Consider the following 14,395-nt stretch of genomic DNA (forward strand, 5'->3'; position numbering starts at 1 on the left):
CATAGTAAACGATATATTAGAGCCAGCTTTCTTAAAATACTTGTTTTCACGACGTTGCTAGGTCTCGTACTGTAAGTTTGGAATTGGAAAAAAATGCAATTGTAATGGAAACAAGTGTCTTGGCTCTGCAACTGAACTGGGCAGTATTTTACGTTGGTCTGATCGGATGACCACCTGACGCATTTAGGTGTATGAGTTTGGAAACCAAGCAGTTTTCCTTCGATGGTAATTGGATTTCCCATGAGATTGAGTCGTTTTTTCACAGACCATTTTAGACAGAACTCTTGGTCTTTAACGAAACTCGACCCGTAGTAATGGAAACAAGTGTCTTGGCTCTGCAACTGGACTGGGCAGTATTTTACGTTGGTCTGATCGGATGACTACCAGCCGCTAACGTTAGCGTTGTGGCCTAATATCCCCAGAGATTGTTCTTTTAGTATTTGTTAGAGCGGGGAATAAAATGAAACTTTAAAATATTTCAGAATATACATGTATTTAAATCTAATAATTAATAACAAAGAAAAAACTTAACTTCTAAAAACTAATATTGCATATTCATTGTTTCCAAGGTAGATTTGATATCGTTCACTTCCTTCTGTAGCTTTTGCAGCATAGTCTCCATGTTCTTTTCCACAAGTATAATTATCTTTATTTGTTTTTCCAAATCGTTCAACCGATTGGTATGAATCGATATCTCATTGTATAAAACACTCAAGCTGTCAAGCGCCCTGCTTTGTAACTGATCCACATTCCTGCTCAATCTTTCTATTTCAAGTCTATTTTGTCTAGTAATGTATTCAGGTTCTTTAACGTCTGTTATCCGATAAATCCAGTTAAGAAATGGTAACAAATTAACAATAACATTACTTCCTGTACAGGTAGGATGTGCCTTAACGCATTTAGGTGTGTGAGTTTGGAAACCAAGCAGTTTTCCTTCGATGGTAATTGGATTTCCCATGAGATTGAGTCGTTTTTTCACAGACCATTTTAGACAGAACTCTTGGTCTTTAACGAAACTGGACCCGTAGTAATGGAAACAAGTGTCTTGGCTCTGCAACTGGACTGGGCAGTATTTTACGTTGGTCTGATCGGATGACCACCAGCCGCTAACGTTAGCGTTGTGTCCTAATATCCCCAGAGATTGTTCTTTTAGTATTTGTTAGAGCGGGGAATAAAATGAAACTTTAAAATATTTCAGAATATACATGTATTTAAATCTAATAATTAATAACAAAGAAAAAATTTAACTTCTAAAAACTAATATTGCATATTCATTGTTTCCAAGGTAGATTTGATATCGTTCACTTCCTTCTGTAACTTTTGCAGCATCGTTTCCATGTTCTTTTCCACAAGTATAATTGTCTTTATTTGTTTTTCCAAATCGTTCAACCGATTGGTATGAATCGATATCTCATTGTACAAAACACTCAAGCTGTCAAGCGCCCTGCTTTGTAACTGATCCACATTCCTGTTCAATATTTCTATTTCAAGTCTATTTTGTCTAGTAATGTATTCAGGTTCTTTAACATCAGTTATCCGATAAATCCAGTTAAGAAATGGTAACAAATTAACAATAACATTACTTCCTGTACAGGTAGGATGTGCCTTAACGCATTTAGGTGTGTGAGTTTGGAAACCAAGCAGTTTTCCTTCGATGGTAATTGGATTTCCCATGAGATTGAGTCGTTTTTTCACAGACCATTTTAGACAGAACTCTTGGTCTTTAACGAAACTGGACCCGTAGTAATGGAGACAAGTGTCTTGGCTCTGCAACTGGACTGGGCAGTATTTTACGTTGGTCTGATCGGATGACCACCAGCCGCTAACATTAGCGTTGTGTCCTAATATCCCCAGAGATTGTTCTTTTAGTATTTGTTAGAGCGGGGAATAAAATGAAACTTTAAAATATTTCAGAATATACATGTATTTAAATCTAATAATTAATAACAAAGAAAAAATTTAACTTCTAAAAACTAATATTGCATATTCATTGTTTCCAAGGTAGATTTGATATCGTTCACTTCCTTCTGTAACTTTTGCAGCATCGTTTCCATGTTCTTTTCCACAAGTATAATTGTCTTTATTTGTTTTTCCAAATCGTTCAACCGATTGGAATGAATCGATATCTCATTGTACAAAACACTCAAGCTGTCAAGCGCCCTGCTTTGTAACTGATCCACATTCCTGCTCAATCTTTCTATTTCAAGTCTATTTTGTCTAGTAATGTATTCAGGTTCTTTAACATCTGTTGTCCGATAAATCCAGTTGAGAAATGGTAACAAATTAACAATAACATTACTTCCTGTACAGGTAGGATGTGCCTTAACGCATTTAGGCGTGTGGGTTTGAAAACCAAGTAATTTTCCTTCGATGGTAGTTGGATTTCCCATGAGATTGAGTCGTTTTTTCACAGACCATTTTAGACAGAACTCTTGGTCTTTAACGAAACTGGACCCGTAGTAATGGAAACAAGTGTCTTGGCTCTGCAACTGGACTGGGCAGTATTTTACGTTGGTCTGATCGGATGACCACCAGCCGCTAACGTTAGCGTTGTGGCCTAATATCCCCAGAGATTGTTCTTTTAGTATTTGTTAGAGCGGGGAATAAAATGAAACTTTAAAATATTTCAGAATATACATGTATTTAAATCTAATAATTAATAACAAAGAAAAAATTTAACTTCTAAAAACTAATATTGCATATTCATTGTTTCCAAGGTAGATTTGATATCGTTCACTTCCTTCTGTAACTTTTGCAGCATCGTTTCCATGTTCTTTTCCACAAGTATAATTGTCTTTATTTGTTTTTCCAAATCGTTTAAACGATTGGTATGAACCGATATCTCATTGTACAAAACACTCAAGCTGTCAAGCGCCCTGCTTTGTAACTGATCCACATTCGTGCTCAATTTTTCTATTTCAAGTCTATTTTGTCTAGTAATGTATTCAGGTTCTTTAACATCTGTTGTCCGATAAATCCAGTTGAGAAATGGTAACAAATTAACAATAACATTACTTCCTGTACAGTTAGGATGTGCCTTAACGCATTTAGGTGTGTGGGTTTGAAAACCAAATAATTTTCCTTCAATGGTAGTTGGATTTCCCATGAGATTGAGTCGTTTTTTCACAGACCATTTTAGACAGAACTCTTGGTCTTTAACGAAACTGGACCCGTAGTAATGGAAACAAGTGTCTTGGCTCTGCAACTGGACTGGGCAGTATTTTACGTTGGTCTGATCGGATGACCACCAGCCGCTAACGTTAGCTTTGTGGCCTAATATCCCCAGAGATTCTTCTTTTGGTATTAGCTCGATAGGATATATTTCACTGGATAACTTGACGGGTTCTGGAAGTTTTAAAACGGCGACGTTATTTATAAATTGCTTGTTACCGATTTTGATGAAGTCTTCGTGCACTGTTATGTTTCTTGTTACGTAAAATTTTCCGGCTGAGTCCTCCTGGCTTCTGTCGTTGTACGGGTGTTTTCGAAAGCCCAAGTACACTATTGCTTCTGAAGATCTAAAATGAAAAATAAATAACGCATGCTTATTGGATTCTACATCAAAGATCAAAGATATTGTCAAGAGCAGGAAATTGTATTGCCTATCTAAAATAATTCAATATAAATATATTTTTAAATAAGTTCGGTAGAAAGGAAATATAAACTGTTTTAAGTTCATTGGTATATCGAGTTTACATAACAAAAGCAAAGTTTAAATGAAGAGTTTGGTGGATAAATATATATAAAATATACAGGGTGTTTCAAAACAAATGCGAAAAACTTCAGGGGACGATTCCTTGTTCAAAATAAAGGGTAGTTTGCTTTATAAAAGTTGGGTCAAAGGTCAACTATTAGGGAGATACCGCGGTACAAAGATGGCGGAAAAATAATATTTTTATTTTTTATCTTGAAAACGAAAAGCGATAGACTAATGAAATTTTATGGAAGCATTACTGTTATGAAAACACACTTTCTGGTAATTTTCTCACTTTTTTAAAATGAGTGGAAGGGGTTGAAATAAATTACCCCTATCATTCTTGTTAACGAAATTTAAAGAAAAATCAAATCAAACACATGCAAAAAAATATTTTGGATAGTTTAGTTTGTTTAGAAACTTTTTTATCTCTTGTGTTTTTTTGATAAAACTCACCAATTTGAAATTAAAAAGTAAAATGTAAAGCATTACATGTCAGGACAAAAAACATTTTTAGATGAACAATCTAGTGGGCTGCTGTAATTTTTTTAGGAAAAAAATCTAGTCGGCCGCTGTCACTTTTTAGGATGGTTCTAATATTATTTTATTTGACATTACTCTACTGTAATACGTTATTATCTAGATTAATATTATTATCGTTATTATCACTAGATTCTTTATCTAAAAATGTTTTTTGTCCTGACATGTAATGCTTTACATTTTATTTTTTAATTTCAAATCGGTGAGTTTTATCAAAAAAACACAAGAGATAAAAAAGTTTCTAAACAAACTAAACTATCCAAATTAATTTCTTTGCATGTGTTTGATAAGATTTTTCTTTAAATTTCGTTAACAAGTATGATAGGGGTAATTTATTTCAACCCCTTCCACTCATTTTAAAAAAGTGAAAAAATTACCAGAAAGTGTGTTTTTATAACAGTAATGCTTCCATAAAATTTCATTAGTCTATCTCTTTTCGTTTTTAAGATAAAAAATTAAAACATTATTTTTCCGCCATCTTTGTACCGCAATATCTCCCTAATGGTTGACTTTTGACCCAACGCGTTGGGTCAAAAGTCAACCATAAAACGTTTGCTTCATAAACGTTGCAACGTTTATGAAGCAAACTACCCTTTATTTTGAACAAGGAGTCACACCCTGAAGTTTTTCGCATTTGTTTTGAAACACCCTGTATATGTGGCAGGCGTATAAAATAATCCGTTTTTTTGGCAAAACGACTAGGCATATAATAAAACGCCGGCGTTTTTAACAAAATCTTATTATAATATATTATATTCTTATAATTATATTATAATCTTCGTTATAAATGCTTTTTTATTTTTAGTTACATGTGCAAAATGCACTAAACCCTTTGCTAGAAAAGACAACTTAAAACGGCATATGCAGGGCCTATTTTACCATAAGGCCCGGGCCTTGGGCCCGGTGGTCTGGGGGGCCCCCGTAAAAGGTGGTAAAATATTCATAATTTCAAATGTAAATTAACACAGCAGAGAGAAAAAAACCGTTACCTCTGATAAGGAAAATAGAATTAAATAAAATAGGCTTTAGATTGATATAATTAATGCATTTTTAAAATTATTTATAAATTTATATCTAAGATACCGGCATCGGCGATTCCCCAATCTAAAAATAACGTTTTTTTTAACCCAAACTAACAAAAGAATTTTTGAATTTTATTGGAAGAGGGCCCGAATTTTTGCTTGGGCCTTAGGGCCCGACCAGATGAAAAATAGGCCCTGGGCATATGAAGATTTGTAATAGTAAGTAAATATTTTTCTATTTTATATTGTGTAATATATTAAATATTTTTTCTATTATTTTAGCCGATGAGGAAATAGAAAGCTAGTATTGAAAAATATTGTATATCTTTATTTAAATGTTGTTTACCTATTTTTGATAATTTACTTTTTAAATTGATAGTTTATATAAGTATATATTTCAGGTAAGTGTCGCACTAATATTTCAAAATACAAAAACTGAACTTAATGCGTTCTTTGAGGGCAGTAGGTCACCCTATACAGGGTGTCCCAGAAATGTGTGCAGATATTTTAAGAGGTGGTAGATCTGGTCAAAATAAACATATTTTCTCTTTACCATTTTTAAAATAAATTGAAAATAACTAAGTTATTTAACTTTGAAAATTTAAAAAAATAATCGCAACATTTTGAGAACCGCCGGCAGATATTGCCAACTACATCCAATTACCCTGATTTCAGTTAATTCGACGCACTGTGTTGCCATATGGACAAGAAAGTATATGTTTACAAGTAAGTCATAAAATCACAACACCTGAGGAGTTTGCAGAGATGCATTACATTTTTAAGATTGTGATATTATTACATAAAATAAATTAAAAGTTAAATGTTTAAAAGTTATTAAAAAAACTTACCCAACATTAAAAAAGATACTTATGACAGATCGATGTAACTGCGACAGTTCTCTTTTTCGATACACACTTAACTAAATACACTTCATTGTGCTGTTTTACTTGTACGTGTTATTATAAAAACTGCTAAAATAACAGTCCCCATTTTTAACTTAACACATTATTTTCGTATAGGCTTCATCACAATTTGAACCACTGATTTACAAAATACCTTGAAAAGCACACATTACACATTACTTTGAATATCTTTCTGAATGAATAAATGTTGAGAATTATTGTCTCTTACCGCCACTTTACGAACTACTTTCAATCTAAGAAAATACATGTTTCACTCAACAATTTTAAATACGTATTTTGCGTTTTCGCTATTTTTTCGATGTATTTCGACAATTCCGTCAACAGCCCAAACATCCGTCGGCCAAGACAGCCACGCTGGTTGGTAACTGCTCACTGCTTCTTTGTCGCGCCGGCGTGTCGAGCTTGCGTCATGCGAGGTTGCCGTAGTTTCAACAATTTCAAATTCAAGACACTCGAAGCAATCAAATTCTTATTAAATTTTAAAAATAAAACAGAAAAACATGAAAGGAAACAAACAAAACACAAATGAATTGATTATTGATAAGGTCACAAAAAAAAATTTCTAAATTGTTTATCGTAATTCAGAATTCAATATATCGAAAACAGCCCGACGAATAATCAATTCATTTTCGTTTTGTTTGTTTCCTTTCATGTTTCTCTGTTTTATTTTTAAAATTTAATACAAATTTGATTGCTTCGAATCTCTTGAATTTGAAATTGTTGTAACTACGGCAACGTTGCTTAACATCGTCGTCTGACGAAAGCCGCAAGCCTGCCACGACGGCGCGGCTCAAACAGGGCTGCCACTCCTACGGATTTTTCCGTAGATCTACGGAATTCAGAAGATACCTACGGAATCTCCGATTTTACTTTCAAATCTACGGAATTTTATAGATTTCCGCTTGTATTTTATTTATTAAATACATTTTTACAATGCCAATGCCATCCAGATATAACTGATATAAAATCACTCAAGTAACATAAAATTATAATATTATAGTCTTAATATTGAGCGCCATCTGTATATAGTCGCGAATAGTAAATAAAATAATACTTTTGGGTTTGTTTCCAGACTGTTTTTAAAATAAAAACATAGATGTCACACTAATCGTGATGTCGTGACCTTATTTTCTGGGAATTACAGCCTACTATGAATTCTAGAAAAATCTTTGTTTGGTCGTATTTTGTACGTAAAAACATAAGTTGGGCTGAGCGTGATTTGTGAATCGTTTTTTACAACCGTTACGGAAGTACACTAGCAATACGGAATAAAAAACAAGTCGATTATCGTTTCAGTGAATGTATTTTTTTGATTTTATATGTACTAAGTATCCTTAGGTAAGTGATGTTTACATTTTAATAATTTTTAAGTACAATAAAAAATTGTATATTTTAGCGGCCTCTGTTTCGATTTTAAAATGAGCAGTGACGAGTATGATGATTCGGATTTGGAATCTCCCGGTCCCAGTAAACGACAAAAAGTTCGATATCAACAAAAATACAACATACGTTGGGAACAGAAATTTAGCTGGATATCCGAAAGTTCAAAAGGTAAAACCTTATTTTATTGCAAATGCTGTAGAGATGATTACGTCGGGGGGGTCACAGAAGCTACAAGACACGAGCAAAGTAAGAAACATCAGACAAAATTAAAATCCTCAAAAACTCAGCGGTCAGCCTCAAGTTTCTTCTCAGTGAATAGTGACCACGACAATCAAGTCCAGACGGGTGAAATTAGAATAGCTGCTTTCATAGCAGAACATAATTTACCCATAGTGGTCGCTGATCATATTCCTCAACTGATTCAGTCTATATGTCCTGATAGTAAAATTGCAAAAAGTATTTGTTGCGGGAAAACAAAATGCACCGGCATTATTAAAAATGTATTAGGAAATTATAAATTTACCGAAGTAGTTAATTTGTTACAAAAACAAAAATTTTCCTTGTTAGTTGATGAATCTACAGATAAAGGTACCACTAAACATTTAGCGTTAGTAGTGCGGTTGCTTCAAACTAACATAACAGTAGATTTGTTTTTAACGTTAATACCGATTATAGATGCATCTTCACTACATTTGTATCAGGCAATAAAAAAGTTTTTTAACGATCAAAATATACCTTATTCACAGAACATGATAGGTTTTGCTGCAGACGGAGCAAATGTTATGATGGGTGGAAATCAGTCTGTAGCAAAATATATTACTGATGAGATACCAAATATCTTTATATTAAAATGTTCTTGTCATAGTTTTGCACTATGTGCGTCATATGCCTGCAAGAAACTACCAGAATCGGTAGAAACCCTGGTTAGGGAAGTTTATAAATATTTTAAGTACAGCACAAAAAAAGCTGGACATTTTAAAGAGTTTCAAGTTTTTTGTAACAATAAGCCACATAAGATGCTGCAACCTTCACAAACAAGGTGGCTTTCCTTAGTTGCAGTAGTGAAACGAGTGTTAGAACAATGGGATGCTCTTAAACTGTTTTTTCAAAATGAAGTGATTGAAGACCCTCGCAATGAATTAGCGAAATTAATTAATGAAAAAATGCAAAACATTTTTTGTAAACTTTATTTACAGTTTTTAGATTTTATTCTTCCTTATGCCACTGATCTAAATAAGGAAATGCAATCGGAAAAGCCAAAAATATGTAAACTTTATTGTAGTATAGAAACAGTGTATAAAGTTGTTTTGCAATTTTTTATTAAAGACGCCGTTTACGAAAAAAATAGAGATGTTTTTTATAAAATTGATATTTACAATCCACATAATCTTAAAAGTATAGATGATGTAGACCTTGGAGCTACTGTTATGGTTTATATATTGCGACACCCGGATGTCCCGACAAGTGAACTTAACAAATTTAAACTATCATGTTTAGCTTTTTATCAAGAATTAATGCAACAAATTTCTGACAGATTTCCTTTTGAAAATAATAAATTAAAATATCTTTCCTCTTTAATACCAACAAACATAAAAAACAAAAAAAATATGTCCTTTGCTGCCCTTATCAACCATTTTCCTATTGTTGGTGAAAATAATGTCAACGAATTAGACAGGGAGTGGAAAAAACTCTTAAATATGTCAGAATCTGAATTAGATTTTACAGATGACTTTGAACAGTTTTGGATCAATGTATCTTTATTAAAAAATAATAATGATGAAATGATGTTTCCCTTATTAGTAAAACTGGTAAATCATATTAGAATTTTACCACATAGTACGGCAACAGTGGAAAGAATTTTTTCCGCAATTAATCTAAATAAAACGAAAACTCGAAGTTCATTAAATACAGACACGCTTTGTGGAATGCTCCATACCAAAAGTTTTTTTAAAAACGCCAATGAGGTGTGCCACAATTTTCCCATCGAAAAAGAATTGTTAAAAAACGCCAAAAAATGGAAAAATGTGGAACGCGACATTGATGATTAGAAAAAAAAATTCTAGGGTTTCTATACCGCTGGTTTTTACTTGAAGATTAGTACATATTTATTTTTTTGTTATTTTTTAAAGCTTTGATGAGTTCTCTATTTAACATTTATGATGCTGTTATTTTTATATTGCTTTTTTAAAATAAAACTTTTTTAATAAGTCTTTTTTTTATTAAGTTTTCTAATATTAGTACTATTACTATCCTAATTTATTACTATCCTAAAAACGGCGTATCGGCGTAACGGCGTAACGACCTTGAATAGATTTCCAGTAATTGTATTGGCTGAAAAATTCATCTGACAGAAATTTTATCTGTCAAATTTATTTGTCAAAAATTTCAGCCAATAGAATCACTGAAAATCGATTCAAGGTCGTTACGCCGATAGGCCGTTTCTAGGATAGTGTGGATCTGTGGTGTGGATGCACCCTAAGTTGGCCTAGATCTACGGATTTCTACGGATATTTCAGAGAATAAACACGGAATTTTAGTTCCGAGGAGGTGGCAGCCCTGGGCTCAAAGGACCAGTTCACACGTGGCACTCTTGGCCGACGCGCGACGGTCGGGCTGTCAAAATACATCGAAAAAATAGCGAAAAAACAAAATACGTATTTAAAATTGTTGAGTGAAACATGTCTTAAATTGAAAGTAGTTCGTAAAGTGGCGATAAGAGACGGTATTTCAAAGTAATGTGCGCTTTTCAAGGTGTTTTGTGAATCAGTGGTTCAAATAAAACAGAGAAACATGAAAGAAAACAAATATTGAATTCTAAATTACGATAAACATTTTAGAATTTCTTTTTGTGACCTGGTTGTGAATAATATGATGAATCATTTTCGTAAACGTCATAAACGTAATGTTTAGTTAATTTTCGGTGGTTTTGTTAAGTTTTCATTGAAAGGGTAAGTACTAAAAATAATTAATGTGTTTTTTTTCTATAATAATTATTAATAATGAGGCACTGATGAAAATTTAACATTCTTAATTTTTGAGTAGAAATTTTTCTATGAATTTATAAATGTAGAACTATGTAGAATGTGGATAACATAGGAGATTACAACACTGCATGGTTTAGATACACCGTAGAGAAATCTCAGGTGAATAAACAAGTGGCACTAAAAAGTTTTTTCAAATTTCCCGGAAAATGTCAAGAAAAATTTTAAATTTTCAACATTTTTTTTTCGCAAAAAAAACCTCATAGGCGTGTTTCTGGGGTTGAACTATACTACCAGTTAAAATATCTGCACTTATTTCTGGGACACCCTGTATAATATAAAAAGTAAAAATTAAAAGTTCAACGACTTAGATAACATTTATGCGGAATTTGCCATTATTGCATATATTATTAAAGTAATCCATTTCTTTATCTAGAGTCAATATTTAAACTACTTAGATGTCTCTTCGAGGTATACATATACCTAACTAACTCATCATTCTACACAGGGTAGTTGGTTTTTGACAGGTACAAAATTATTGAACCACCGATTTTTTCGGAAATTATACAGTTTGAAACAAATAAACTGAATTAACTTTTACGTATATGCTGAAACTGGAGTTGGATGACAGAATATTGAAGAAAGAAAAATTCAAAAATGTCTGAAAAATACTACATTTTTAACTGGAGAAATAAAAGAAACCACAATACTTACCCTTTAACACAACTGCCAAGGGTTACTACATAGTTCTCGCTGATTAGGGCGCCATTACACGTAACATCTCCCTTTACAATGGCATGGTATGGAAAAAACTGTGGTTTAGTTTCCACACAATCCTAAATATTAATTAGTTTTAACTATTATAGTCCATAAAGTATAAGAAAAAAAATGGTTTACCTCAGCAAATCCACATGGTAAATAATGAAGAGTAACTAAATAAAGCAGGTATATCTTTAAACGGTACATTTCTACGATCTACTGCCTTTAAGGTTCTGCAAGAAAATGGATAAAAAGAGGGCAGATAACGTTATTTATTGATAAATATAAACTGTCTGATATACGTTAGAAAAAAGCATAATCTTAATAAGCTATAGCCACACAATATTTCATGATTTTATAAGCAAACTAAGACTTCTTATTGAAAGGGGAAAATAATCAAAGAAAAGTGGGGGCTGAAAATCTTATTGCAAAACCATATATCGAAGGTTAAACTATATTCTCAGAATATATGGTAGCTATTCAAATGCAAAAAGAATCAGATACTATCATTCGACACATTTCCGCTATAAGATTTATCGTGGGACGAACCACGGCAGGGATACAACCCAGAGGAGTATTCACAAATAATCGGAAAGCAACCCGTCTCTGGCATATTGATCTGACATTATTGTTTGAAACAACTCCAATAGATCACATTAAAGTTGATCATGCTAAATGCTCATTTGAGTCTCTTTTTGTAAAAAAAGGAGTATAAAAGAAATCCTATAAGATTACCTACACCGCAAGGGCTGAATACACCGCTTGAATCTGAAAAGATTTGTCACAAAGCTATACACCAAGAGGAGATCATTAACCTAAGATGGAAGAATCTGAGTTCAAGGTTAAAGCGAAGGGAGACGAACCTACTATATAAGAACCTGCTTTTACCGCCAGACTGCAACGATATTTCAAACGTGCAAGGTGTTCGTGTGACCAGATTTGTGCTTTTGTGTTTGACTTTGTTTCCAACTGTTGACAGATAAATATTTTTTTAAAATGGATCACAAAATTAATTTATTGCAAGTTGTTGCCTTCAAAAACTTTTCAAATCCTCGTGTTATTTTAAATACAGAATCAACTTCTATTGACACAAAATTGGATATTACTACAGACATCGACATAAATAACGAACTAAATAAATTTATAAACGAATTTGACAACAGTGATGACGTGATAACAGACGACTTTTTAACACATACACAAATAATCGTTGACAATACCGATAAAAAAAATGATTCTGTGATAAAATGTGATGAATTATTAACATGGCCTTCTCAGGAAAATATTTTCGATGATAGTGTAGCTACTTTGTTAGCCAGTTCAAAAGATAATTTAAAAAATAATTTAATAACACTGCCTGTTAATGATTCTGATGACGAAGAATTGATTTGTTGTTCACAAAAAAGTAATCCTGAATATAATAGAAATATTTCCCCTATTTCACCAGCATTTTCCCCTTTGTCACCGTTTATCGAAAATTTTAGTCCCGAAGAAAATGAAAAATATTGTTCAGAATGTAAAGAACATATTTTGCAAAATTTGTGGGTTGGTCATCTGCGTTCAAACAGTCACAAAAACAACTGTAAAACGTTGGAGGAAAAAGGAATTCAAGTAATAAAATCAGCTTTCAAGGAAAGGATAATATCCTACAGATTATTTACCGAAGAAAATATTTTAAATGTTAAAAACTATTTTAAAATATTGGAACAAAAGATTCTACGGGTGTTTGACAATCAACTGAAAAAACATACTTGTATTAAAGTCAATATAGAACTTTTGGATATTACTATAACCCCAGTAACGATAATCATGATGTCAAATCGTTCAACACTCCATTTAAAGTAATTTGTAACAGCAGTGCAACAAAGGACTTAGTAGAAGAGTTTTTAACAATTATTGACAACAAGGCTGATGAATTCGCAGAAAAGGACTCTGGTAAGTGTTATATTTTTAATTTAAATGTAACATAATACATTAATTTTATTTTTGTTTCAGGATGGATTTTACTAAATCTCCTTTTTTTTGGAAATTAACATCAACAAATTCAACCCTTTGAGAGCGTCATCATTTATTGAACTTCCTCCCGAAATAACTCAACGTCAAGCTGTCGTCAACATAAGAAATAACGATGACTACTGCTTCGCATGGTCCGTAGTTGCAGCCCTTCGTCCTCCAACAGGTGTTGATTTTCAAACATCATCATACCCACACTATTCAACAGTTTTGAACACTACAGGTATTGATTTTCCAATATCATTAAAAGACATTAAAAATTTTGAAAATCAAAATAATATTTCTATCAATGTGTACGGTTTAGAAAAATATTATAATAAAATTTCTAATAATGAAGAATATGAAATAATTGGTCCTCTACATTTTTCTAGTGATAAAAAAATATTCATGTTAATTTATTATTAATAAATGATGATGGAAATTTTCATTATTGCTACATTTCCAATCTTTCTAAATTAATTTCTAAACAACTTAGTAAACACAATGGAAGAAAATATTTGTGTGAAGGATGTCTTCAATACTTTGACACAGAACAAAAATTACAGTATCATAATAGTTATGATTGTGATCATGTTAGAATTAATTTACCTTCTAAAGAATTATTTAAAGACAAATACGGAAATGTAGCATAAAAAGTTCCCTTTATAGTATATGCAGATTTTGAACGTATTTTAAAACCTTTGAATGAGAATTATGATGTAGAAAATCCAAATAATTCATATACACTAAAAAAATTTGAACATATTCCATACTCTTTTGCGTATTACATCAAATGTTCATTTGATGATGAATATTCTAAGTTTGAAAAATATAGAGGTTTGAATAGCGAACAAGTTTTTATAAATTATCTAGAACAAGATGTATTAAATTTATATCACACTTTTCTAAGAAATCCTAAAAAAATGAATACTCTATCCCAATTAGAACAAACTACACATAATAATGCCACAAACTGTCATATTTGTGAAAAACCGCTTTTAGGGGATAAAGTTGCCGATCATTGTCACATTACAGGCAACTATAGAGGGTCGGCTCACTCTTTATGTAATATAAATTTTAAAATTCCTAATTTTATTCCAG

At 32.2% G+C, this 14,395-nt stretch overlaps 2 protein-coding genes across 2 annotated transcripts; one reads left to right on the forward strand and one right to left on the reverse strand.

The window, feature by feature from the left end:
- Positions 1 to 237: 237 nt before the first annotated feature.
- LOC115888845 lies at positions 238 to 11,652 on the reverse strand. Its single transcript, XM_030908705.1, has 4 exons — positions 11,441 to 11,652; positions 11,258 to 11,379; positions 3,289 to 3,518; positions 238 to 2,572 (listed from the first exon to the last, which is right to left on the reverse strand). The coding sequence occupies exons 1-4, from the start codon at positions 11,507 to 11,509 to the stop codon at positions 1,974 to 1,976; spliced, it is 1,020 nt and encodes a 339-aa protein (XP_030764565.1). The 5' UTR covers positions 11,510 to 11,652; the 3' UTR covers positions 238 to 1,973.
- Positions 6,944 to 9,876, forward strand: LOC115888841. The gene is made up of 2 exons (XM_030908698.1): positions 6,944 to 7,517; positions 7,576 to 9,876. The coding sequence occupies exon 2, from the start codon at positions 7,598 to 7,600 to the stop codon at positions 9,608 to 9,610; it is 2,013 nt and encodes a 670-aa protein (XP_030764558.1). The 5' UTR covers positions 6,944 to 7,517; positions 7,576 to 7,597; the 3' UTR covers positions 9,611 to 9,876.
- Positions 11,653 to 14,395: the final 2,743 nt, after the last annotated feature.

The sequence above is a fragment of the Sitophilus oryzae genome, unplaced genomic scaffold, assembly GCF_002938485.1.
Source record: "Sitophilus oryzae breed Bouriz unplaced genomic scaffold, Soryzae_2.0 scaffold_808_pilon_pilon, whole genome shotgun sequence".
NCBI lineage: Eukaryota > Metazoa > Arthropoda > Insecta > Coleoptera > Curculionidae > Sitophilus > Sitophilus oryzae.

Coding starts and splice junctions, on each gene's coding strand:
- LOC115888841 (XM_030908698.1), top strand. CDS start 7,598: ATGAGCAGTGACGAGTATGATGATTCGGATTTGGAATCTCCCGGTCCC.
- LOC115888845 (XM_030908705.1), bottom strand. CDS start 11,509: ATGTACCGTTTAAAGATATACCTGCTTTATTTAGTTACTCTTCATTAT. Junction 3,519..11,257: donor CTTGGCAGTTGTGTTAAAGG/GTAAGTATTGTG, acceptor TTTTCATTTTAG/ATCTTCAGAAGCAATAGTGT. Junction 2,573..3,288: donor GCTAATACCAAAAGAAGAAT/CTCTGGGGATAT, acceptor TAAAAGAACAAT/CTCTGGGGATATTAGGCCAC.